At 42.4% G+C, this 27,161-nt stretch overlaps 1 protein-coding gene across 6 annotated transcripts in view; it reads right to left on the reverse strand.

Moving 5' to 3' along the window:
- Positions 1-27,161, reverse strand: part of LOC129697888 (anosmin-1) — a 188,527-nt gene that overhangs the window by 15,607 nt on the left and 145,759 nt on the right. For all 6 annotated transcript variants that reach the window (XM_055636603.1, XM_055636601.1, XM_055636605.1 and 3 more), the window contains exons 7-9: positions 13,501-13,706; positions 12,912-13,056; positions 3,790-3,945 (exon numbers count right to left, since the gene is read on the reverse strand). In XM_055636603.1, coding sequence (XP_055492578.1) covers positions 3,790-3,945; positions 12,912-13,056; positions 13,501-13,706 — 507 coding nt within the window. The remainder of the gene's footprint in view (positions 1-3,789; positions 3,946-12,911; positions 13,057-13,500; positions 13,707-27,161) is intronic.

The raw sequence follows: 27,161 nt of genomic DNA on the forward strand, positions 1-27,161 counted from the left end.
CTAACTCGCTTTTAAATTCATCCAGTGAATTGGCCTCTACTGTCTCTATTAATAATTTTATACGTTTCTATAAGATCCCGTCACATCCTTCTAAATTCCAGTGAATACATAGAAACATAGAAACATATAAAATAGGTGCAGGAGGAGGCCATTCGGTCCTTCAAGCCAAGACCGCCATTCATTGTGATCATGGCTGATCGTCCCCAATCAATAACCCGTGCCTGCCTTCTCCCCATAACCCTTGATTCCACTAGCCCCTATAGCTCTATCTAACTCTCTCTTAAATCCATCCAGTGACTTGGCCTCCACTGCCCTTTATGGCAGGGAATTCCACAAATTCACCACTCTCTGGGTGAAAAAGTTTTTTCTCACCTCAGTCTTAAATGGCCTCCCCTTTATTCTAAGACTGTGGCCCCTGGTTCTGGACTCACCCAACACTGGGAACATTTTTCCTGCATCTAGATTGTCCAGTCCTTTTAAAATTGTATATGTTTCTATAAGAACCCCCCTCATCCTGCTAACCTCCAGTGAATACAAGCCTTGTCTTTTCATCATCTTTCCTCATATGACACTCCTGCCATCCCAGGGATCAATCTCGTGAACCTACGCTGCACTGCCTCAATCACAAGGACGTCCTTCCTCAAATTAAGAGACCAAAACTGACACAATACTCCAGATGTGGTCTCAGCAGAGCCCTATACAACTGCAGAAGAACCTCATTACTCCTATACTCGAATCCTCTCATTATGAAGACCAGCATGCCATTAGCTTTCGTCACTGCCTGCTGTACCTGCATGTTTACTTTCAGTGATTGGTGTAAAAGATCACGTTGCACTGCCCTTTTTCCTAATCTGACACCAATGAGATAATAATCTGCCTCCTTGTTCTTGCCGCCAAAGTGGGTAACCTCACATTTATCTACATTCTCTGCCCACTCACTCAACCTGTCCAAGTCACCCTGCAACCTCCTCGCATGCTCTTCGCAGTTCACACTGCCACCCAGCTTTGTGTCATCTGCAAATTTGCTAGTGTTACTTTTAATCCCATCATCTAAATCATTAATATATATTGTAAATAGTTCCGGCCCCAGCACCGAGCCTTGCGGCACCCCACTCACCACTGTCTGCCATTCTGACAGGGACCCGTGTATTCCTAATCTGTTTCCTGTCTGCCAACCAATTATCTATCCATGTCAATACCCAATCTCCTATACCATGTGCTCTAATTTTGCCCGCCAATCTCCTGTGTGGGACCTTATCAAAGGCTTTCTGAAAGTCCAGATACACTACATCCACTGGCTCTCCTTCATCCATTTTACTTGTCACATCCTCAAAACATTTCAGAAGATTAGTCAAGCAAGATTTCCCCTTCATAAATCCTTGCTGACTTGGACCAATCCTTTTACTGCTATCCAAATGCGTTGTTATTACATCTTTAAAAATTGATTCCAGCATCTTCCCCACCACCGATCTCAGGCTAACTGGTCTATAATTCCCCATTTTCTCTCTTGCTCCTTTCTTGAACAGTGGGAGAACATTAGCTACCCTCCCAACATTAGCTACCCTCCAATCATTAGCCACCCTCCAACATTAGCTACCCTCCAAGAAACAGTTAGACAGGTACATTGATTTGACAAGTTTGGAGGTAAATGGACCAAGCACGGGCAGGTGGGACTAGTGTTGCTGGGACATATTGGGTCGGTGTGGGCAAGTTGGGCTGAAAGGTCTGTTTCCACACTGTATCACTCTATGACTCTACCTAGCTACATGAACCCCATTACCCTGTATTTCGCCTTGTGTTTTGCCCAAAGCCTTCTATGCTCATCTTAACACTTCCTAAATATTGTGAGGGCACCTATTTTCACCAGCCACTCAAGCAGTGTTCCTTATTTCAAATATCCTCTGCTTGAATAGCATTTTCCTGTCTCTTAGAATCATACAGTTGTGTATGATTAGTCAAAGTTGTACAGAAACGAGTCTTTCAGCTCACCACATCCATACCAATCTTTCTGCCCATCTACTCTATTCTTATTTCCCTGCATTAGGACTATATGCCTCTCCGCCTTGCCTATTATAGTGTCTGTCTAAATGCATCTCTGATATAACGATTATATCTGATTGCACCTTTATTTTAGAGATACAGCATGGAAACAGGCCCCTCTGCCCACCAGATCCACGCCAACCAGCGATCCCCGCTCATTAACACTATCCTACACCCACTAGGGAAAATTTTTACATTTACCAAGCCAATTAACTTACAAACCTGTACGTCTTTGGAATGTGGGATGTAACTGGAGATCTCGGAGAAAACCCACACAGGTCACAGAGAGAACATACAAACTCCGTACAGACAGCACCGTTAATCGGGATCGAACCCGGGTCTCTGGCACAGCATTCGCTGAAAGGCAGCAACTCTACCACTGCGCCACCGTGACCTTTGACAGCACATTCCAAATATCAGTTATTTTCTGTGTAAAAAAAAAACTTATCCCGAAGATACCATTTAAAACATTTACCTCTCACTTAAAATCTAAGCCCTCGTTTTTGATAGCCCTAATCTGAAGAGAATTCTGACTATCTACTCGATCTATGCCTCTGATATTCTTAAATACTTCATTTCTGATAGCCTGCAACTGGTTGCTTGCAAGTAACTGCTCCCAGTCCACTTTTAACATGTCATATCTAATAATAAAACAACTTTCCCCAAGTTCTGGAACGTAATTTCCAATCCACGTTTGACCTTTTTTCCAACAATAATCTTAAAATTTACTGAGCCAAATTTACAATCTCCAAAATATGTTTCCACTGCCACTCCCTCCACTTGCTTGGCTACATTTCCAAAAAGAAATTTCACAGTAGTGTAAAAAAGCTTCTCTGGAATGTACATAAAAAACCTCCTATGCCTTTCACAGTTAAGCAATCCCGCTTAATATTGGAGGTTGAAATCTCCTACTTCCACAACCCATTTCCTTATGCAACTATCTATAATTTGTATGCATTTCTGCTGCTCTATCTCCAGCAGACTGTTAGGAGACCAGTACTATACCCCAGTAAAATGATTGTCCCTCGTTTGGCCCTTGACTTTATCCATACAGACTCACCTGAAGAGTTTTCCATGATTTCCTGCTGGATTTTCGCACAATAGAGTTCTTAATCAATATTGTAATGCCTCTTCCTTTTTTTGCAACCTCTCCAATCTAGCCTCTATCCTTCTTGAAGATCCTATACTCTGAAATGTGTCAGTACTGCTCTTTCATCTATGTCTTCCAAAAAGAAACAACACCTTATCTGTTCCATTCATGTACAAATACATTGTTTCAAGATTAGCAAAATAGGAATAAAAATAAAAATAGTCATCAACAAGTACTGGAAGATCAACTTTTACCAGCCCAATTTCATTCGACAAACCACTGATGTCTAAGTCACACATGTACAAAGTTTCCCTTATCCCTTCCAAATGTGGCCTGAAAGCATGTAGGATGGAACTGTGGTTGCTGGTTATACCAAAGATAGACACAAAGTGCTGGAGTAATTCGGCAGGTCAGGTATCATCTCTGGAGAAAAGGATGTATGATGTTTTGGGTCAGAACCATCCTACGGACTCTGTCTGAAGAAGGGTTGAGTCTGAAGAGGGATTCCGACCTGAAACGTCACCTATTCCTTTTCTCTAGAGATGCTGTCTGACCCGTTGAATTACTCCAGCATTTTGTGTCGATGCCCTGAAAGTAAATGTACACACCAATTTTACTATACTTCATTTTAAAGATATGCAAGATACAGTAACACATACCTTCCATTTTCTTCCAGTAAACTTTAACCTGAAGCTGATTGTCCTGATAGAAAGGGGCCCCAACATCAATGAGGCGCATAGTTCTTTTCCCAAGAGATGCTGGGAGGGCATTGACAACACCATGTCTGGATTTTGTTGTTGAAGCTGAAAGGCCTCCTTTGAAGAAATAAGGTCAATGTTAAAACGATTACTTCAAAATAACACGTCAAGTCTTCACCAGCTGATGGATTACACCATACAAGCGCAATCCCTGTTCGCTTTTTCAGACTGGTTTGGATGGCCCCAAACCCACTATTGAAGGACATTTTGAATGATGACTTCTTTATTGTTATTATTAAGCCATTAAGTCCATTGTATTACATAGAAACATAGGAAAAAAAAGGTGCAGGAGTAGGTCATTCGGCCCTTCAATATGATCATGGCTGATCATCCAACTCAGTATCCTGTACCTGCATTTCTCTCCACAAGGGCCACATCTAACTCCCTCTTAAATATAGCCAATGAACTGGCCTCAACTACCTTCTGTGGCAGAGAGTTCCAGAGATTTACCACTCTGTGTGAAAAAATGTTTTTCTCATCTCAGTCCTAAAAGGTTTCCCCTTTATCCTTAAACTGTGACCCCTTGTCCTGGACTTCCCCAACATCGGGAACAATCTTCCTGCATCTAGCCTGTCCAACCCCTTAAGAATTGTGTATGTTTCTATAAGACATTGCCGTTGTCACCTGAGTAACAGCACTTAAAATAAAGCACTTAAAACAGCACTGTTGCATCAGTTTCTAAGGGGCCTAATTTAATTGCAGACAAAACACAGGGCCATGCCGAAACGTCGCCTATTTCCTTTGGTGCACCCGCTGTGCTTCTTGAGCCATTTTGTGTACCCACTTAAAAAATGTCAGTTTCTAAAGCCCTAATTTATACAAACACAGGCCATGCCATTTTCAACTTGATCAAATGTCGGGTGTAGATATACTTGACTATCGGGGGTAGATGAGTGACTCATGTTATGTCATACTTTGTAGCTACGCCCACTAGTTTAACAGAAAGCCTCCCTGCCCTTTCTCTCTCACTTTTAGAGTAACGTACTAAGATGAAGTTACCTATGCTGTAACGTTAATAAAGTCTTTGGATCTTAATCATGGTGTGTGTGACTTTGGTTATTCCACCAGCAGAAGCTCAACATGGTGTCAGAGTGTACGGACTCACTCCTTGCTTCATTATATTGCTTTTATTTTAGTTTGTTGTTTTCTCCGGTATATATTACTATGGCTTCTGTTCTCAGAAAACCAGAGATCCTGGTGTTTGACGAGGACCTTGCAGAACGGTGGCGCGTATTTGAAGAGGATTTCTCAATTTACATTGAAGCGGCTCACCCTACTGCTGCTCCCGGTGTTCGAGGGTCAATTCTTCTTAATCTGGCAGACAAAGAAGCTGCTCAACGTGCCAAAGAAGCTACTATGCAATGCGCAAATTCCGACAGTTATGTGAGTTGCGTACTAACTTGGTCATGGAGAGGCATTTGTTTTTTTCCCAAAGCCAGAGACAGGGAGAACCTGTGGAGATGTATGTCAGTGCATTGAAGCACATTGCCAATCGATGCCATTTCAGGGATATATATGATAGCCTAGTCCGTGACCATTTGGTCTATAGTGCCCGCAATGATAAATTACGCAAAGAGTTACTGCGAGCTGCTGAATTTACTTTAGAGACTGCTGAAAACCGCTGAAATAGCTGATGCTCATACAAAAGTCTTAAGCCACTCTGCTGGTCGTGAAATTAATGTTGCCGGTATGTCTTATCAAATCTCTCGCCGTTCTCCTCGGGAGCCCGATAACTCTATAGTGAGGTTAATTGACAATCGTTTTTAACTGTGGGGGTTCACATGCTGCTGCTCGTGACCATTGCCGTGCGTATGGAAAATTATGTTGATTTTGCAACAAAATTAACCATTTCTTCAGATGCTGTCATTCATGTAGCAACAGAGTTCAAACAAGGCAATCTGTTAATTCACTTGGCCATGAGAACTTGCTCTCAGTATGCTCTCAACCAGCTCCCATGGATTTGCAGCCTGCTGGCGAAGGTTTTGACTTCGATGCACATTCCTTGTCTGATTTCATACACAAACAACTAGACCCCAAGGTTGCTTTGCCCGTTAATGGCAAGAACTTTTATCTGAAAGTGGACACAAGATGGAATGTGATTTGACTAGCTGTCTTTAAAAAGTTTCGAAAAACAGAGACTGTCACTCCGACAGCTGCCTCCCTTCTCCCATTTGCAGGAGGTCCAGTGTACCCTATCGGTCAAGTTGAGTTACACTGCTATCTTAACTTATGTGTTCACAACCTGAGCTTCTATGTTGTTCGTGAGGATGTGCCATCTCTGCTGGGAGCCAATGCATGCCAAGACCTAGGACTTGTCTCTTTCAGCCTTTCTGTTTGTCATCTGACCACAGCCTGTGACTTTAGCCAACAAATCCTGACACAATACAAAACTTTGTTTCACGACAAGCTGGGCAGGTTGCCTATTAGGTACGCAATTAGTTGCTGGTCAGGTACACAATGAGTTGGATGATCAGCCATGATCATATTGAATGGCAGTGCAGGCTCAAATGGCCTACGCCTGCACCTATTTTCTATGTTTCTATGTTTCTACAATTACCATTGACCATGAGGTTATTCCAGTTGTTCGTCCAGCTCATAAGATTCCCCATGCTATGCGGCACCATGTTCAAAGTGAACTCAACAGAATGTAGGTATGTTACAAAACCTACCTGAATCGTGGCTGAGCATCTGCCCCACCCCTTGTGTGTGATTTTGGCGCTGTTTAGAGGGGGCGGTTTAAAACGCGATTTTTACTAGGCTGTTCCAATCGAAAATCTTCAGCCTAGTAAATCATTAACGGAAATTCGCTGTAAGACCCCGTCGCAAAAGGTATTATTAGTTTTTATGGCCTTGTATAATATTTATAGTAGTTTAAAAATCACTCTCTCACTCCGCAACCTCTCGCAGCCCCAGGGTTTTATAAAGCAAACAATTAAAGGTATGTACCTTATTTTTACATTAAATGGGGCTTGTATATAACCCTGTTATTAAAGTTTTCTGTAGCGAGTGGTTCATTTTGGGCTCTTTATATCCCGCAGTATTTTTCTGGGCACTTGAGGGCACAAATCCAGCGCAATGTGAACGTTCTAAACCAGCGCGTTCACAGGAACCCACTAGAATGCCGATTTAAATTGACTTTAATTTACAGCAAATGAACACTAAATTCCTTCCATTTGGCCTATAAATTGATGTAAATGAGATTTAAAAATCATGTTTTATTGTGAATTATTTGTGAATGTTATTTGGACACTTGGGCTATTTAAAAATGTTAATAATTTATTAAGAAATGGATAGATGTTTAGATTCAGTAATTGAAGTTTGAAATTAGGTACAATTGGGTAACTAACTAATTATATGCTTTAATTTCAGGTCATCCAAGTAAGATTATTTTATATTTGTTTCAGAATGCTTCAATCTATGATAACTGAAAATTTCATTCAGTTCTCTTAATTTTTAAGAAGGTTATGAGCTTTTGACTGTCCACGATCACAGCTTTTTTTGTTATGTCCATAGAAAATCAATAGGGAACAAGATGCTAATTTCCGAGTATGAAAATGGCCATAACTTTTTTATTACTTGAGATATGAAAGCGAATTAGGTGTCAAATTAAACTTATTGTTATGCTTTATCTGATGGGATAAATTGCAGACTTGATTTTTTAAATCTCAAAATTTTGTAACATTGCTACAGAATGATCTCTAGGTGTGATTGCTACTGTCGCTGAGCCCTCGGATTGGGTTTCCACCATGGTCGTGGCCACGAAGACGAATAAAGACAAAATACGGATTTGTATCAATCCTAAGGACTTAAACACAGCCATTAAATGACCTCACTATCCCATGCGCACTGTGGAGGAGATTGCAGTGCAGATGGCTGAGGCAACTGTATTCACAGTACTAAATGCCAAGAGTTCATTCTGGCAGATTTCACTGGAACACAACTCGAAAGTTAACCACTTTCAGGAGCGTTCGGGCGTTACAGATTTCTTTGCATGCCCTTTGGCATAAGCTCTTCTAGCGAAGTATTTCAACAAGCTATGGAGCAGTTGTTTGCAGGTTACCCATGCTCCATTGTAGTAGATGACATCCTCGTTGCGGGACAAACTGTCGAAGAACACGATGCTAATCTGACGAAGGTCCTGGATTGCGCCAAGGCCATCAACCTCACGCTAAACCCTCAAAAATGCAAATTCAGGGTAAGTGAGGTGAAATACATAGGCCATGTGTTCATTAAAAATGGCCTAAAAACTGATCCGGCGAAAACCAGTGCCATCAACAAGCTCCCAGCACTCATAGACGTGCTCGGTCTGCAGAGATTTCTTGGCATGGTTAACTACTTGAGCAAATTTATTCTGGACTTCAGTGAAATATCAGCCCCGTTGCGCCAGCTTACACACAAAGACACTGCTTGGACCTGGCATGAGCAACAGCAGAGGGCTTTCGACACTCTTAAGCAGCAGATGTCTTGTGCTCCTACTCTCTCTTACTTTGATCCTAAACGACCGGTCACACTGACTTGTGACGCTTCACAACACGGACTAGACGCACCATGTCTTCAAAATGACAGTAGCGGCAATAAGCCTGTCGCCTATGCCTCGAGCACTATGACTGACACAGAACAACGATATGCCCAAATTGAGAAAGAGCTGGTGGTGGTTGTTTTCGCCTGCAAGAAATTTAATGACTTTATCTTCGGACAAACGGTCACTATTGAAACTGACCACCGCCTCTGATCAGCATCTTTAACGAACCTGATTCATGCCTCTCCATGACACCTACAGCGGATGTTGCTGCAACTTCAAAAATATGACATTGTTCTGACCTACAAACATGATAAGGATATGCACCTGGCTGACACTCTCTCGTGTGCACCCCAAAAGACCTGCGAGGGTCCGTCCTCGCCGGATGATGACTTTATCGCAATGACTGTGTCATTTATTCTCTTGTCCTGTGTGGAGGACTTGCTTGCCCACACTGCTGCTGACAGTACTTTACGGTCACTTGCCTCCGTCATTAAGCGCGGCTGGCCAGACAAACACTACAACGTTCCGCTGCAAGTTCGGCCTTTCTTTGCCGTCTGTGATGAGCTAGCAGGATGGCATTATCGTAAAAGGACACAAGGCTGTAGTCCCTGCTTTGCTGCACAGCAAGTATTTTAACGCTGTCCACACAGGGCACCCAGGCGCTGAAGCTACCATCCGATGGGCAAGAAACAGGTTTTACTGGCCTGGCATGGCCGAATACATCAACGGGAATGTGGCGTCCTGTGCAGTGTGCAACAGCTTGGCACCTCGTCAACAAAAGTAACCACTTCTTTCACATCCGGCTCCTGCACTCCCGTGGTCTACGGTGGTAACTGACATATTTGAGTGGCATTGCAAGCAGTACCTGGTATTTGTCGATTCGTATTCAGGATGGTTTGACATTGATTTTCTTAGCATCCCCACTTCTTGCGGGGTAGTTTCGAAGTTTGCTCGCCATTTTGCAGACCACGGAGCTCCGTGTATACTGTTATCTGATAACGGCAGTCAATTTACCAGCCAACACGTCAAGGAATTTGCTGCATGATGGGGTTTTTGCCACATCACCAGCAGCCCTGAATATCCACAGTCGAATGGACTAGCTGAGCGGGCTGTCAAGAGTGCCAAACAGCTCATGGAATGTTCATACAGAGCTAATTCCGACGTGTTCCTGGATCTACTCAACTTGCGCAACATCTCTCGTTACCCCATTTTGGGTTCACCTGCTCAACATTTATTGTCGAGGCAGACCCGAGCCACGGTGCCTGTGGTGGATCAGGCATTGATCCCACAGGTAGTTCCACCATCGGATGTCCAGTCCAGGTTACATAAAAAGCGTGACATTCAAAAACAGTGGTCTGACAAAACTTGTAGGCCACTGCCACCATTAACCAAGGGGCAAGTGGTTCGTTTGCAGACTGACAAAGGACATGACCGTATCGGTGTAATTTCTGGAACTGCTTCTGAGCCACGCTCATATCTGGTCAGTGCCGATGGCGGCACCTACAGGAGTAACAGACAACAAATCCTGCCTGTGAATGAGCCAGCTCCACCGCCATATTATCCAGACCGTACAAGTGTACTTCCATCCGTGTCCAGTGACGTTAATCCAACTACACCAGCACAACAATCCATTTCTGCAACGGCGGCTTTGCCAGTGGTGATGCCCCCTCCACCTGTGCCAAAGTCTCCTGTTTCATCACCGGGAATGCTGGTTCAGTCTCCCTTAACCGTGAAGCTATCGGCTCTGTCCCGGTGGGGAAAAACGGAGATGGTCCTTATCGCACACGTGCTAGTCGTGTTTGCAAGCCCACCGTGAAGTACCCGGGCCATGTTTGACTTTCCTCCAGCTTATTATCAAAGGCTATGCATGCCTTATTTAGTCAATGGTTTTGTACTGGCATTCTTTAGGAGGGAGGATGTAGATCAGTGTCACTCCTGTTATGAGTCATACTTTGTAGCTATGCCCACTAGTTTAACAGAAAGTCTCCCTGCCTTTCTCTCTCACTTTTAGAGTAACGTGCACAGATGGTTATCTATGCTGTATCTTTAATAAAGTCTTTGGATCTCAATCATGGTGTGTGACTTAAGTTATTCCAACAGCAGAAGCTCAACAAGGGGCAATACCATTCTGGCAGCAGGTTCAATACACCGTTACACTTGCTCTCATTTTAAAATAAAGACTTCAAGGTATCCAGCAATAAGACCATAAGAAGATAGGTTAGAAATAGGCCACCTGGCCCCTCAAATCTCCCCGCTATTCAACTTATTCATGGCTGATATGCCTCAAGCTCAACACCTCTTCTGTGCCAGTTCCACATAGTCCTCAATTCTTTGTCCTTCCAAATATTATCAATCTTCCCTTTACATACCTCAAATATTCTCTCCTCCACAAGCCTCTGGGTAAATACCACAGTACCAGCACTGCCCTCTGGAAGTCCCAAGCAAAACAACGCACTGTAACTCACATACTGCAACCCTCAGAACCAGCAAAGTACAACATGCACAATGAATTATGATAGAGTGCAGAGACTTTGTCTGCAGAGTGCAGGTATTATCAGTAATCAGGCCTTGCCACCACTCAGAAACTTGTGATTGAATCAGAAAAACTTTGGACAGTTGGTCGGGACAGTCACATCTGAATTAGGTATGCTCATACCAGCAATGCATGTGCCTGGACAGCTCATCACCAATAGAGGCCTGTTATTGTATAAAATCAATATTATGTCGAAATTGGTTTAATTCGAAAAAACAACTCAGTCACTGGAGTTTGCTTCTGGAGTTTGGGAGAGAAAATGATTACAAGATATACACAAAATCTCCTCATATAAAATATTACATTCCCATGACCTCTTGGGAATCCTTGGCTTGTGACCTCCCAAAATGGACAAGGAATATTCAGGATGACACAGAGGATGTCATGTTCTTCCATCAAGAAAACAAGATGGCCGAAGCATTAGCGACAGAAGTGACTCCACCTCCTCGTCCATCAAAATCTCAGGTCCCATCTAGGCAGGTCCCACATTGGTCTCATCAAGCACCTTAGAACCCAGTGCTGCAGTGAAGAAAGTAATGTTCCACCGAGAGGGACTTTCTCAGGTTGTTTGCTGCCCAAATATCTTCTGATGGGGTGCATCATGGAAAATGGACAGGTTTTCAGAACATCAAGTCTACTATTTATATCCAAAAAGTTACAAGGCCAACAAACTTTCCTTGAAGTATGATCCCTTCAGGGTACAGTATGGGGCTGCATAGATCACAAGAACTGGAAAAAGCCAATCACTAATGAGATATTGAAGAACTCAGAGGACGAGCGAATGCATTGTTTGCAAATGGTCAAAGGTGCTGGCTCGAAGGGCCAAATGGCTTACTCCTGCACCTATTGTCTACTGTCCCAACTTTGCATCCCTGCCTAAACTGACCCACCACTTTCACTTGCTGAAGCCAATACTGGCAATCAATGCCTGATATGCAATCTGTATTTAATCAATTTATTTTCTAACAAAAGAATGAAAATTATGTTTGTGCTTTTGCATCCATTAAAGTAAAATCCTTCCAATGTCAATCTAACCACCAAATATGAAACAGATTGTATATCTTATTCTGTGCTTTCTTATCCTGAGCGGCTTCATAAAAACAAAAAGCCTTTATAGGTATTTGTGAGACCAAATATAAATTAATCATTCTGCATGGTCTCTTGAACAACAGATCATAAGATCAATAGGAATAGGAGTAGAATTAGGCCATTCGGCCCATTAAGTCTACTCCACCATTCAATTATGGCTGATCTATCTCTCCCTCCTAACCCCATTCTCCTGCCTTCTCCCCATTACTAAGCCGTACTAATCAAGAATCTATCTTTCTCTGCCTTATAAATATCCACTGACTTGCCCTCCACAGCCTTTTGTGGATAAATAATTCCACAGATTCACCACCCTCTGACTAAAGAAATGTCTCATCATCTCCTTCCTGAAAGAACATCCTTTAATTCTGAGGCTATGACCTCTAGTCCTAGACTCTCCCACCAGTGGAAACATCCTCTCCACATCCACTCTATCCGAGCCTTTCACTATTCCGTATGTTTCAATGAGGTTCCCCCTGGTGCAGCTGATGCAGTGTCCCTTTGTGTCTCTCCTGCATTGTCCAGCCAGGGCCAAAGCTCACTGCCAACCAACTCGGTCCCACTGCTGCTGGTAGCTCCATTAGAGTGGCACAGCGGTAAAGTTGCTGCTTTACAGCAACCCGGGTTCAATCCTGACTACGGGTGCAGAGTTTGTACGCTCTCCCTGTAATGCATGGGTTTACTCTGGGTGCTCCGGTTTCCTCTCACACTCCAAAGACGTACAGGATTGTAGGTTAATTAGCTTTGGTAAAAATTTGTAAGGACAGGTTATTACAGTTAAATAAATAAATGTTCAAAGAATTAGCACAATATAAACATCATCATTTATAGTCACTGCAGCTAGTACTGCTACAATAGTCAGAAAAATATATGATTCCTTACTCGTGCTGGGTATCCGAGGGGTGCCAAAATACAGGGACACTTTGGCACTTTTTAGACGTACTTGACTCCAATATGCTACAGCTTGCAAGTCCACCATGTAGCTATTGTTAGGCAGGAGTCCGTCCAGGACCACGTGCTTTTGAGACTGTAGGAAATAGGAAACACCATTGATGTGTGTACAATACCTGGTCCTAGCACAAAACTTCCAAGTTCAGTTTTCAACTCTGACTTCATGCAATAAATGCAACTGTGGTATTTGAAAGCAGAACGCGTATGCTTTACCCAATAGATTCAGTCTTTATAGATTGAATTGGAAACTTCAAACTCCAAACTAAGTGCATAGTCATGAGTGAGAAACAAAGTTATAATTTATAACTTTCATCAAAAACATATAACATCAAATACCATTCCCATTTTCAAACTGACGTGAAGAAAGGAAGGATAAAGATGATGTATCACTCCTGTATTAGATGGATTTACAACAAATATCTAGGAAGTCTAATATATCTAGTCTTTCACTGCACAGGAAGTAGTTTGTCAGACAAAGCATGTGTAGTTTATATGTTCTTTAAACAATTCAGTCACTCACTCCATTTATAGTTTTCCTTCTTTTTTTTTTGGATGGCACCATAGACTTTGTGTTGACTGTCCAGCTCCAGAAGACTTTATAATGGTGTATAGGAATATCAGGTTCTTCCAGCACTTCCCAGAGGATCCTTGTGGTAATGGTGCCATCGCTATTGGCAGTAAAGTTGCTGACTCGCACATTAGAGGGTGCAGCCGGGGCTGAAGGATCTGAAATCAGGTAGAGGAGAGTATCAGTGAGTATGCTAACGATTCAGCAGAGCGGTGAGTCTAATTGTGAGCTTCTAATAGTCAGAAAACACACTGCAACTTGAATTTAAAATGTCAAGATGACAGCATTTGACGCCAGCTCTGATTCGGCAATCTCCAGTAAACATCACTTCATTCCCAAAGAGCATACTGAGACCAAAATAAAATTTCAATTTACTGAGGGTAATTCATTTATTTTTCTATTGTGGCTAAATGTTCTACCACCCTACATGTGAGCATCATACATAGAAACATAGAAACATAGAAATTAGGTGCAGGAGTAGGCCATTCGGCCCTTCGAGCCTGCACCGCCATTCAATATGATCATGGCTGATCATCCAACTCAGTATCCCGTACCTGCCTTCTCTCCATACCCCCTGATCCCCTTAGCCACAAGGGCCACATCTAACTCCCTCTTAAATATAGTCAATGAACTGGCCTCAACTACCCTCTGTGGCAGAGAGTTCCAGAGATTCACCACTCTCTGTGTGAAAAAAGTTCTTCTCATCTCAGTTTTTAAAGGATTTCCCCCTTATCCTTAAGCTGTGACCCCTTGTCCTGGACTTCCCTAACATCGGGAACAATCTTCCTGCATCTAGCCTGTCCAACCCCTTAAGAATTTTGTAAGTTTCTATAAGATCCCCTCTCAATCTCCTAAATTCTAGAGAGTATAAACCAAGTCTATCCAGTCTTTCTTCATAAGACAGTCCTGACATCCCAGGAATCAGTCTGGTGAACCGTCTCTGCACTCCCTCTATGGCAATAATGTCCTTCCTCAGATTTGGAGACCAAAACTGTACGCAATACTCCAGGTGTGGTCTCACCAAGACCCTGTACAACTGCAGTAGAACCTCCCTGCTCCTATACTCAAATCCTTTTGCAATGAAAGCTAACATACCATTCGCTTTCTTTACTGCCTGCTGCACCTGCATGCCTACCTTCAATAACTGGTGTACCATGACACCCAGGTCTCGCTGCATCTCCCCCTTTCCCAATCGGCCACCATTTAGATAATAGTCTGCTTTCCCGTTTTTGCCACCAAAGTGTAAGTGGCGAAGTTCATAATGCACAATGTATGACAAAGTAGGAAGCTACTGTGTATTGTGCATGACTCACAGCAGGAATTTCAATGTCTCCTTCTACCATCTGGTCTCAAAATTAAAATCCTCCTTTTCTTCCTAACTTCTTGTTTGAAAAGCAGAATGTTATTTTTTTTAATCTGTATCTGCTCCACCCAAGCCAGAGAATGGAGCATTGTCCCTCAGTCAGCATTAAACAATCGGAAACAGGCCCTTTGGCCTACCGAGTCCACGCCGACCAGCAATCTTCCCACACTAACGTCCCTGTCCCACTTAGGAAACCTGAACGGAAACCTCTGGAGACTTTGCACCCCACCCAAGGTTTCCGTGCGGTTCCCGGAGGTTTTTGTCAGTCTCCCTAATGGTCAAAAGTGATTTCCGCTTCTTCTATGTTACGGCGATTATTTCAAAAAATTAAAAACCGGCCGCGACTAAAAATAGGTTGCCGTTTTAAAAATCGGTAATTTTTTAGTCGAAGCCGGTTGCGATGGTGATCAAGGTGGTTGCAGGAGGTTGCAGGTAGTGGAAGGTAAGACCTTCCATTACCTGCAACCTCCGGCAACCACCTTTAACTAGCATCGCAACCGGCTTCAACTAAAAAATTACCGATTTTTAAAACGGCAACCTATGAATTTTCTGAAATAATCGCCGGAACATAGAAGAAGCGGAAACCACTTTCGACCATTAGAGAGACCGACAAAAACCTCTGGGAACCGCACGGAAACCTTGGGTGGGGAGCAAAGTCACCAGAGGTTTCCGTTCAGGTTTCCTAAGTGGGACAGGGGCATAACACTATCCTACACACACTAGGAGGGACCATTTACAATGTTACCAAGCCAATTAGCCTACAAACCTGTACACCTTTGGAGTGTGGGAGGAAATTGGAACACCTGGAGAAAACCCACACAGGTCACAGGGATAACGTACAAACTCCGTACAGTCAGCACCCTTAGTCAGGATGGAACCCGGGTCTCCGGCGCTGTAAGGCAGCGACTCTACCGCTTTGCCACTGTGCCGCCCCAATCAGAAAGTAAATTTCCATACTGCCAGAAAATAATCTTCACAGTGACCATCCTGTGGCTTCATCTATTGGTTACTTGAGCTTTGAAGACCTGTACCCATTAGTCAGTGGAGTGAGACTTCTTATTTTATAAGGGAGGCAAAATCTATGGAACATGATCCCTTCGTATCTTCCAAGATTGAACCTCCCAGATTCTAGAAACAAAGAACTGAAGATGCTGGTTTACAGTATACGAACGATAGACACAAAGTACTGGAGTAACTCAGCGGGTCAGCCAGCATCTCTGGAGGAAAAGGAATGGGTGGCGTTTCAGGTCGTGACCCTGTAGTTGGGTCAGGAGTCTGAAAGTATCCTTTTCCTCTATAGATGCTGCTTGACCCATTGAATTACTCCAGCACTGTGTCTACCTCCCAGGTTCTATTGGGTTCACTGAGAGTGTGGCACAGAGTTACAAAGAGTCATGGTCATTCAGTGTGGAAACAGGCCCTACTTGCCCACCCCAACCACTCTCCCTCTCTCTGTCCACTTCACTCTCTCTCTCTCTGTCTCAGATGAAGGCACAAAGGTTATTTTAGCAGCATCACTGCCCCAACACAAACACATTTAAAACTTGTAAGTGTCAGGACTCTTCCCAGCCTTTGAAAACTCTCTGTTTAGGGCGCTTTTGCCTCTGATACTGCTTTGCTTTGCTTTGCCAACCTCTATCCCCAGCCCCCAGACCTCTCTCCGATTTACAAAGTAAGCACACTGTTCCTAGAAATGGCACAGTCATGTCTGCCCCGTTTTTCTATTAGAATTATGGTGGGAAACTGGCAGAATTCCTGAAAAGCTTCAAGGCTTAGATCACTACTGGGTACAGGAGAAACTCTCCAAGCCATCAATCAGTGTTGTTGAGCTCAAATCTCAGGAGTCTGGTAATCTATTCACTACAGAGAAAAATAAGAGGATTAACTTAATCTTATCATGAATTTAGCCTCCAGTAATTGAATGCAGGAATGTGTTGAAGTAAACCTCATTATTTTATGGATTGCTTTTAAAAGGGACATCCCATAGTTAATTCTGAAAGTCTACCTGATTGTATCACTCATTCAAGCTTTGACTCAGTCTGAGGAGACTGAGGTAAGCATGATTACTGCATTATTTTGGCATACCATCTTCCTGTGATAAACTGATGATCCAAACAAAATTAAATTCTAAAATGCTGATTTTTTTTTCCAAGCCTTGTTTGGGGAATCTTCCTTTTATTTTACATTGCTTTTTGTGTTGATCAAAAGTCCTTTTGCAAGAAAAGTTTGATTTCATTAAAATCTACTTAATTTTCATTGTTGAATCTGAACACAATTCCTTGAACACAATTCTTTGAGTGTTCCATGACATTAACAGATTTGAATATTTGATAAATACATCTCTTGAATATCACTGAACGAAAGCGTTGACAAATATCTGAGCTAGATGAAAAAAAAAAAAAAAATCCAATATCATTTAGGATAGTCTTGGATTATGCACCATGACAATGGCTCGTGTTTTTATTTTAAAGACTTTCAGATGTCAATGGGAAGGAATTTCAGGAAAATTTAAAGCTAATCAGAAGATTAAGAAAGAGATATTTAAGTTATCCAAAATCCCTGCACCTTGCTCGTAATAAACCCTGAATCAACTAACATTGACAACAAAAACACACCTTGAATGAGTGAAACTATCAATGATTCCTCTACTATTGTGATTGTGATTACGATTATTTCCCCTCGATCTAAACTGACAACAATCTCATGGAGTCATCTCAACCAACAAATTTGCAAAGCTTCAAAGTCATGCAAAGGAAATGTGTTTCTTTTAACAATAACAGTGTGGTTTTCAAGAAGGCAAAAGTACTTTTTTTAAAAATAGATGAGCAGATGAAAATAAGATTTTAAATGGTTTTAGGCTAACACGAACATGGCCTCCTGCCAGACAATACTTCATTTTGAGAATAAGTGGTCTGCCAAGTAATAAACTCAATCCAGGAGGTCTTTATCTTTACAGGCCGATTAATTACGACTGCTGTATTTTGCACAATGCCCTGCCCTGGTCATTTATCATGCTTCCCCTTCAATGCAGCTCTCAAACCTCAGGGATGGCATCAGTGGGCTGCATTGATGGATACTCCCTGTTTTTGTAATTTGGAGTTACATTTGGAAGTAGTATCTGTTTTAATTATTTCTAAATTATTTTCTTTACATTATGCACTGGCATGGATAGAACAATGGCTGGATAACAAGAAATGGGGAGAGGGTATAAATGGGTCTATTTCAGATTTTAAATCAGTGGTGTAACACAGGGACAAATGCTGGAGCCTCAACTTTCTATCATTTGCATATATTCCTTGGATGAAGAGAACCAAATATATGGTTGGTAAATGTGATGATGGCATAAAGGTAGATAGGAAAGTAAGTTATGAGGAGGAGGTAAAGAGGCTGCAGACAGTTAATTGAGTTGGCTGAGGACTGGCAAATGAAGTATAATATAGAAAAATGTGAAATTGACAGAAGGTCTTGACATAGTGAATATGGAGAGGATGTCTCCTTTTATGAAAGAATCTAGCATTAGAGGACTATCTAAATACAAGGGCCCATCCATTTAAGGCAGTGGTATTTTTTCTTTCTGTGTCTTCCTCAAATGGCAATGGAACAAGCGTCTTTGTCATGACAGAAACAGATTTTCATAAGCAAAGAGGTGTAAGATAACTGAGGGTAGATGAGGTTACAGAATTGAGTTTGTAATTGCCAGCACATCTGTTTTGTACTTATAGAGACGGACATTGAAGGTAATATTTAAGGGCAAGAAATATAAAGTGTGTCAAAGTCCTGCACAATGAGACAATGCTGTACCTAGCTGATTAATTCATTGGTTGTATTTTGTTGGAGAAAGTTTCATAAAATGTATTACACCAATCATCTATAACTATAGTATAATGTAAATATGTCCTTTAACATTCATATGTTATGTGTGTAGTGTCATAGTCATACAGCATGGAAACAGACCCTTCAGCCCAACTCGTCCATATTGACCAAGATATCTCATGCAAACTAGTCCCATTGGCCCTCACCTCAAATTCCCATGTACCTATCCAAGAGAGCTAGTGTGTCAAAAGCCTTCTTCACCTCTCTATCTACTCCTGTATGTACTCTTCAATCCCTCTACTCTACAACGCTTCATATGGCCATACTCTTCATTTAGTTTTAGTTTAATTCAGAGATACAGCGTGAAATCGGGCCCTTTGGCTCACCGAGTCTGCACTGACCAGCGATCCCCACACATTATCACTATCCTACACACACTAGGGACAATCTGCACATATACCAAGCCAATTTACCTACATAATCTGTATGTCTTTGGAATGTGGGAGGAAACCGAAGATCTCGGAGAAAACCCACACGGTCAAGGGGAGGTTGTACAAACTCCGTACAGACAGCACCTGTAGTCGGGATCCAACCCGGGTGTCTGCTGTAAGTGCTGTAAGGCAGCAACTCTACCGTTGTGCCACAGTATTGCCTCAATGTGAAGATCCTGCCCGAGTTTGACTTCTCAAATGCAGCACCTTGTGCTTATCTCAATTAAACTCAATTTTCCATTCCTCTGAACACTTGTCCAGCTGATCACAATCACTCTGTAATTCTTGATAGCAACATGTACATTCCACAAATAACCCTACACACATCTTGTTTTCAGCTCCTCGTGTCTCATATGCATCCATCTAGACACCAGACAAAGGACTTAGTCATGTTAATAACTCATGGAGTAATGAAAGGGCTGATTGGAGCAATAAGTACTTTATAATATCCTTCATCTGGTGCTATAGGAGCAAATATAATTTACATAATTGTAATATATAAAATATGCTTATATCATTTATGATATATTACATCATGTGTGTATAAAGGACATCATGTGAAAAACCGTATGGTAAATTAAACACCACATGCATGAGTTCCTTGTGTCTCATATGTACCAGGTTAGACACCTTACAAATGACATTGTTTAAAGGTAACATAGGTGTACTGACGACAAAGATAGCACAGTGAAAAAGCACAGCCAGCAAAAGTAAAGGACCCAGTGAAGGCTTTGAGTGATAGCACGGACATACTAGCAGCGTGAACCTGAGAAGCTCACAATTAAAAACCAGTAACAGCTGCAGAATTGAGATGGGAAACGATAGCTCCACTGTAGAGAAGCCCAGTAACTGCTAAAGCATAAAAGTACAACCTGAAAATCAATAATACTGCAGATACTGTAAATCTGGAAAATAAAAAGATAATGCTGGAAAAATTGTGTAGGTCAAGCAGCATTTACAGAAATAGATTTAATAGAGTCTTTAACCTGAAACATTGATCCTGTCTCCCTTTCCTCAGATGCTGCTTGACCTGCTGTCTATTTAGAGTATTTTCTGTTTTGGTATCATATAACAATACCGTCCAAGATTGGATAGAATGAAAATCTTGGTGGTCATAACAAAGGCAAGGAACCAATTCAGCAATATATGATGGAACAGATGGAAATGTTTATTGGGGAAATAACATTGTCAAAATTGAGGGTGTGGGGATAAAGGATTGGAATAAAGCCATACGAACAAAGGCAGTCTATTCAGTCAAAGTTGAGCCAGGTATTTTTGCAATGCTGGCAAACTTACTGATGCTGCACTACATTTTCAATGTCTGATATCAAGTCACAGAAAGCCTGCAACTCACTGCTGGAAAATGCACAGAGTTACACATTTGGAATCAATAATCATAGATCAAGAGAGAAAATTAGCAATTATATAATTGTTCAAAAATATTACTGAGGCAATGCAATTATGCAATTTATGCAACAGTGAAGAGAAGATTTGCAAATGTATTGCCAGGTCTCGAGGGCATGAACTTAGGGGAAAGATTGGGCAGGCTAGGTTTATTCCTTGGAGCACAGGAGGCTGAGGAGTGATCTTATAGAGCTGTCTAAGCCTATGAGGGGAAAAAATAGGACAAATGCAAAGTATTTTACTTCAGGGTAGGAAAATCAAAAAACAGAGAACATAAGTTTAAGATAACAAGGTAAAGACTCAATAGGAACCTGAGGAGCAACTTTTCACATAGTATATCGAGTGAGCTGCCAGAGGAGGTAGTTGAGGCAGGTGTCATAATAGCAGGGCTCGAAATTAGCTGTTGCCCAGGTGCCACTGACCACCCAAAGTGCTGCGGGACAACCTAAACGGCGAGTCATTTTGCCCGGCTTGGCACTGCAGATACTGGTTTATACCAAAGATAGACACAAAAAACTGGAGTAACTCAGCAGGTCAGGCAGCATCTCTGGAGAAAAGGAACGTGACGTTTTGTGTCGGCGACGGCTGTAATGCATGGGAAAGATGTTAAGTGTGGCGTGATGGAGGGTCGGAGCGAAGGACGGGCCCCGCACAGCAGCAACGGCAACGGCAGTGGCTGCAGCGGCAGCGGCAGCTCTATCTCCTCCTCCCGCACCCCGCCCGCCCTGATAGCGGCCGCTGCCTGCCACTCTGCCAACGGCGCTTTCAAAACAAACCCTCTCGCACACCGAGGCCGGGAGGAGGGAGGGAGGGAGGAAGGGGGAGGTCTCCTTCCGCTGTCTGAAGCCTCTGCACCGCTCGGCCCTGCACCTTCCTGTTGGATGGCGGAGGAGGGTAGGCAGTGGCAAGGAGATCCCAACTGCCTCCCCCTTTGGCGGCGGCACTTGGCGATGGACAGGGACGGCCAAGGCAGCAATGATGCCGGTGTTGTCCGAGGAACGCTGACCTTCCTTCCCACCTCCTCTGCTCTCTCTCTCTCTCTCTCTCTCTCTCTTGTACGCCCCCCTCCACTCCCCTTATCCTGAGACCCATCCTCTCCATCCCGCACTGATCCCCATTCCCGCCTCCATTCAGTCCTCACTGACATCCCATGTGCTCCTCTCCTCATCTACCCCCTCCCCCCATCTATTCATCCTGCACTGATCTCCCTATCCACCTCGCATTGATTCTCCTGCCACTCCCCATCAATCCTACAAGTCTCCCAATTCATCCTGTACTGACCCCCCTTCCCATCCATCCTGCACTGCTCCCCCCATACATCCTGCACAGATACCCCCCATTCAACCCCACTGTCATCCCCTGCGCTCTCCCCTCATAATTTTACCTACTCCACCCAACACGCACTAATTCCCCTGCCTCAATCCATCCAATCCACACTGATTGCCTTCTCAAGCCTCCCCCCTACCACCACCATCTATTCATCCTGCACTGCTACCCACACACACACACACCTCCCCACCCCTCCCCCCCCTATTGTGCTGGAAATGTCTTCAGAGCGAACATTGACTATGTTTGATAACGGAATACAATCAAATATGTTTTAATTCCCAAAGTAATTATTTGTTTTAATCCATAACGAAGGATTAATTAAATTGTGAACATGTGAAACATTAAAACCGCTGTGTTCGATTGTCACTGCTACCGTTGACACGTTATTACATAATCGTTTTAATGGCAAATCATAGCTCTTAAAATAGAGTATCAGTACTGTAGTTATTTAATGAGCAACATTCACAACTATACATTGGATTGACCCAGGTTTAACTTCTACAGTCAGTCATATACATCAGAAATTTGGTCAGGAGATATTTCAGTTGAAATTTTAACGTTAATTCTGAAGTGGGAATGATGGAAATGTTTATAATTTGGTTCTTACAAACTGGGTATCTTCATTGCTGTTCACAAAACATACATCTAATCTGAATGCCCAGTAATGTGGCGTCTTCACACCTTTAAATATATTACAGAATTAACATTTGCTGCATTTATGTTCTTTGGCCATCCCTTGTTAGTTAGTGTAATGTTTAACCTGTCAGATGGGTATAGTCAGTTTTAACAGCAATTATCATAAAATGCCTTTAGAAAATTCCTTGCAACCTGTATATTTTGTTGTGGATAAATTATGTGGGAAGCGAGAGTATTTCTGTACCAATAGCAATAACGAAAAATACTATGGCCATGTCATGATAATTTTCGGTCCTTCACAGAAAACATGCATCAATCTGTAGTGTGCATGGTTAAGCATATAGGTTAACATGGTCCAGGATTTATTGACACAAGTTGATCAGGCACTGAATAATCCAACAACATTTTTGTTTGGAAGTGGAAAGAAATAATAGAAATTGCATGAATTGCAATGTGTAAAAAGAGTTGAGATACTGTATTATAATTTTGCTGCATGTCATTGTGGTATATATCATGTCTTGATTGGTGAATATGTTTAGTTTGTGACTTTATTTGAAGCAGAAATAATATATGAATGTTTCATTGAGCATAATTCCGACTGGTAACTACGCACTTCGTCCGAGCACATTATCGCAACTTGAATGACCACCTAAACTGTCATTTGGCCACCTAAAAAGCTGCCAAGGTTGCCCGGCTGGCAACAGGGAAAAAAAGTTAAGCGAGAGCCCTGAATAGCCTTTACAAGCCAGTTGGACAGGTACTGTACATGGATAGTAAACATAGAAACATAGAAACATACAAAAAATAGGTGCAGGAGTAGGCCATTTGGCCCTTCGAGCCTGCAATTCCATTCAATATGATCATGGCTGATCATCCAATTCAGTATCCCGTACCTGCCTTCTATCCATACCCCCTGATCCCCTTAGCCACAAGGGCCACATCTAACTCCCTCTTAAATATAGCCAATGAACTGGCCTCAACTACCTTCTGTGGCAGAGAATTCCACAGATTCACCACTCTCTGTGTGAAAAATGTTTTTCTCATCTCAGTCCTAAAAGACTTCCCCCTTATCCCTTAAACTGTGACCCCTTGTTCTGGACTCCCCCAACATCGGGAACAATCTTCCTGCATCTAGCCTGTCCAACCCCTTAAGAATTTTGTAAGTTTCTATAAGATCCCCCCTCAATCTTCTAAATTCTAGCGAGTACAAGCCAAGTCTATCCAGTCTATCAAGGAGGGATATGGGTCAAACATGGGCAAAGAGGATTTGTTTAGATGTGGCATCTTGGTTGGCAAAGCCAATTTTGGCCGAAGGGCGTGATTCCGTGCTGTATGATTCCATGATTTTATGCTGGATTGTTTGATCACCCACAATGAATTATGTTTGTATTTGGACTAACTGATGACTCTATTCAATCATCGCTAAATACATTTCCTTATCTTCCAAATAAGCAAATAAAGAAAACAAACAAGAATAAATTTCAATTTGCACAAAAAATTTGTGATAATTCAACACGCAGGCCAATAACAGTAGCAATGGTAGGACCACCAACATTAAGTTCTGGCTCAGAACGGTACATAAAATATAAAGCCAATATGAGGAGTTAATTTTAAATAGTGCACAGGTCAAGTATTTAAAAAAAAACTCATTTTCAAAATGATGAAGTTTGACCTGCGTAATGAATTTTCACTAATTGTCTGCAAATTGAAATTTATTCTTATTTTTTTCTTTAACGTCTATGCTCATTTGAAAGATAATTAAATGTATTTAGCGATGATTGAATATAATCATCAGTTAGTCCATATAAAAAACATAATTCATTGTGGGTGATCAAACAATCCAGCATAAAATTATGGAATCATACAGCACGGGATCAGGCCCTTCGGCCAAAATTGTCTTTGCCAACCAAGATGCCACATCTAAACAAATTCCCTTTGCCGATTCATAGTCAAAAAAATATGTTCATAAGTTATAGGAGCAGAATTAGGCCATTCAGCCCATCAATTCTACTCCGCTATTCAATCATGGCTGATCTATCTTTCAATCGTGGTTGATGTATCTTTCCCTCTTAACCCCATTCACCTGCCTTCTCCTCATAACCCCTGATGCCGGTACTATACTTACTTTACATGAATATTGGGATTGCTGCTGTCTGCTCGAATATGGAATGGGATAAGTGTGACCAGATGTTAAAGAAGGTGTTATTAGTGAGGAACCCATTAAAGTTGAGAACATGCCCTGGCAAGAATCTCAGATGATTAGGACAAATGGAAAATTATCCTTCATAATAGGAAAAAGGCAAGGCTGCTGATTATAGTGGCTGATTATGTGAACAATCCTAATTTTCCAGGGGAGGGAGAGGCCAAGTTGAATTGGAAACCTACATTTAACATGAATCGTGATCACGTTTAGTGAAGCTTGGTGAACATTAAGGGCCTGTCCCATTGCGGCGACCTAATTCACGACTTTAGAAGAGTTTGCCCTCGACTAATACTCGCAGTATGGTTGACACAAGGTCCTAGGAGGTCTTTGTAACTCTCCTTCATGCTCGAGAGTAGTCCCCGCGTACTCGAGGCCTCTGTTAGGTCGCGGCGTTTATTTCAGCAAGCTGAAAAATGTCCGCGAGTAAAAAAAGATCGCCATGGAAAAAAATCTATATATTGTTTACTCGTAGGTTTAGTCGAGGTAGGTCATAGTAGGTCAGTATGTAGGTAATCAAAGGCAATTGAAGGTAATCGAGGGTAGTCGAAGGTAAAGCTCGTTGAGAAAAAAAAGGTACGTAAACCGAACGGTAATGTTTAATGCCCGCTAAACTTTATTAAAAGTTGTCTGGCTTCTTAAAAGTGTCTCCACATCTCTCTCCCCCCCCTTCTCTCCTCCTCTCCCCTTCTCTCCCCTTCTCGCCTCCTCCCCCCCCCCCCCCCCCCCCCCCGCGCTCTCTAGAGGACTTCCGTTACTGTGCCAGCCGTCTTTTACATTCCTGTTCATCGCGAGTGTGAATTTCAGACAGCGCTTCCCCCGCTTTCTCTGGCCCCCGCCTTTGCGATGTGTGTGTGTGTGTGTGTGTGTGTGTGTGTGTGTGTGTGTGTGTGTGTGTGTGTGTGTGTGTGTGTGTGTGTGTGTGTGTGTGTGTGTGTGTGTGTGTGTGTGTGTGTGTGTGTGTGTGTGTGTGTGTGTGTGTGTGTGTGTGTAAACGGTCTATCCAACTCGCGGTTTCATCGCTGACGGTCGATCCAGCTCGAGGTTATTCAGGCGAGTGCCCTCGAGCTTTAAGGTCGAAGACAGTCGCTGAAAAGTCGCGTTAATGGGACAGGCCCTTTAGGAAGGCACGTTGAAGGATTTGTTCATTGGCATAAAAAGGCAACCAGGTCGCATTCATAGTAAATCAAATGCCAAATTGGCTGGTTACTAATCCAGAACCTTAAATGCTGGATGCTCAGATAGAAGTAAAGCTAACTCCATCTACATTGGATTTTGGCAAAAGTGGTACAGAAAGATTAAGAGATATCATTCATGATGTTACCTGAGATGGACAAGACCACATGTCTGCAGTGATCCAGGTTCAATCCTAACCTTAGGTGTGGAGTTTGCCCATGCTCCCTGTGACCAAGTGGGTTTCCCCTGGGTGCTCTGGTTTCCTTCCATATGTCAAAGGTGTGCTGATAGGTTTATAAGCTAATACTGTATAAATTGTTCCTTACGCATATGAGTGGCAGGTAAATCCAGGAGAATTGAAGGGATAATAGGTTACAAGGAAATAAGTTGGGGAGTAGGAATGTGCTGTGAGCCAATGGATGAAATGGCCTCCGATGATGTGAGAAAATCTATGAAAAAATGAGCAGAAATACTGCACTGAGTTACTGGAGTAACTCAGTGGGACAGGCAGCATCTCTGGATGACATGAATAGGTGACGTTTTGAGTCTGAAGAAAAACCTGACCTGAAGAGTACACTATTCATGTCCTCTAGATATGCTGCTTGACCTACTGAGTCACTCCTCAACGTTATGTCTTTTTTATGGCACAGAATCTGCACTTCCTTACGTCTATAAAAATACTAAATGAGCAGCAGATTATGAGCGATAGGCTCTGTGCACCTCTTTAGAATGTAGGCATATTAACGGGTGTTGAGGTTTTTACTAAATTAGATTTACCTCATGCCTATGCCCAGTTTAATGGAGATGGAGGAAGCTAACGATACTTAACAATTAACACCCACAAGGTGTTGAACTCTTATAGTGAATTACTTGATGATTAAAATCACCACCAAAAATATTCCCGGCTCCTAGGGGTAAGATGCTGCAAGGTGTCTGGTGCTGCCTGTGAAGTCAGAATTATGTTTTAATTACAACTGTCACAGAGGAGGACGTGGGTGTTAATTGTCAGATGGTGTTCACTTTCTTGCGATACTTCGGGAAATGCACAGAAGACTTCAATATGATATCAATGTAAATAAATATTGTACAAAAATATTACAATCTGTCCTTAAATGACATAAGAACATTGATATGTATTTAGTGGGCACAAAAACAATCAAGATAAAGGCTTTACAATTAATTGGGAGTTATTTAGTCTTCG

Source organism: Leucoraja erinacea, chromosome 6 (assembly GCF_028641065.1).
Source record: "Leucoraja erinacea ecotype New England chromosome 6, Leri_hhj_1, whole genome shotgun sequence".
NCBI lineage: Eukaryota > Metazoa > Chordata > Chondrichthyes > Rajiformes > Rajidae > Leucoraja > Leucoraja erinaceus.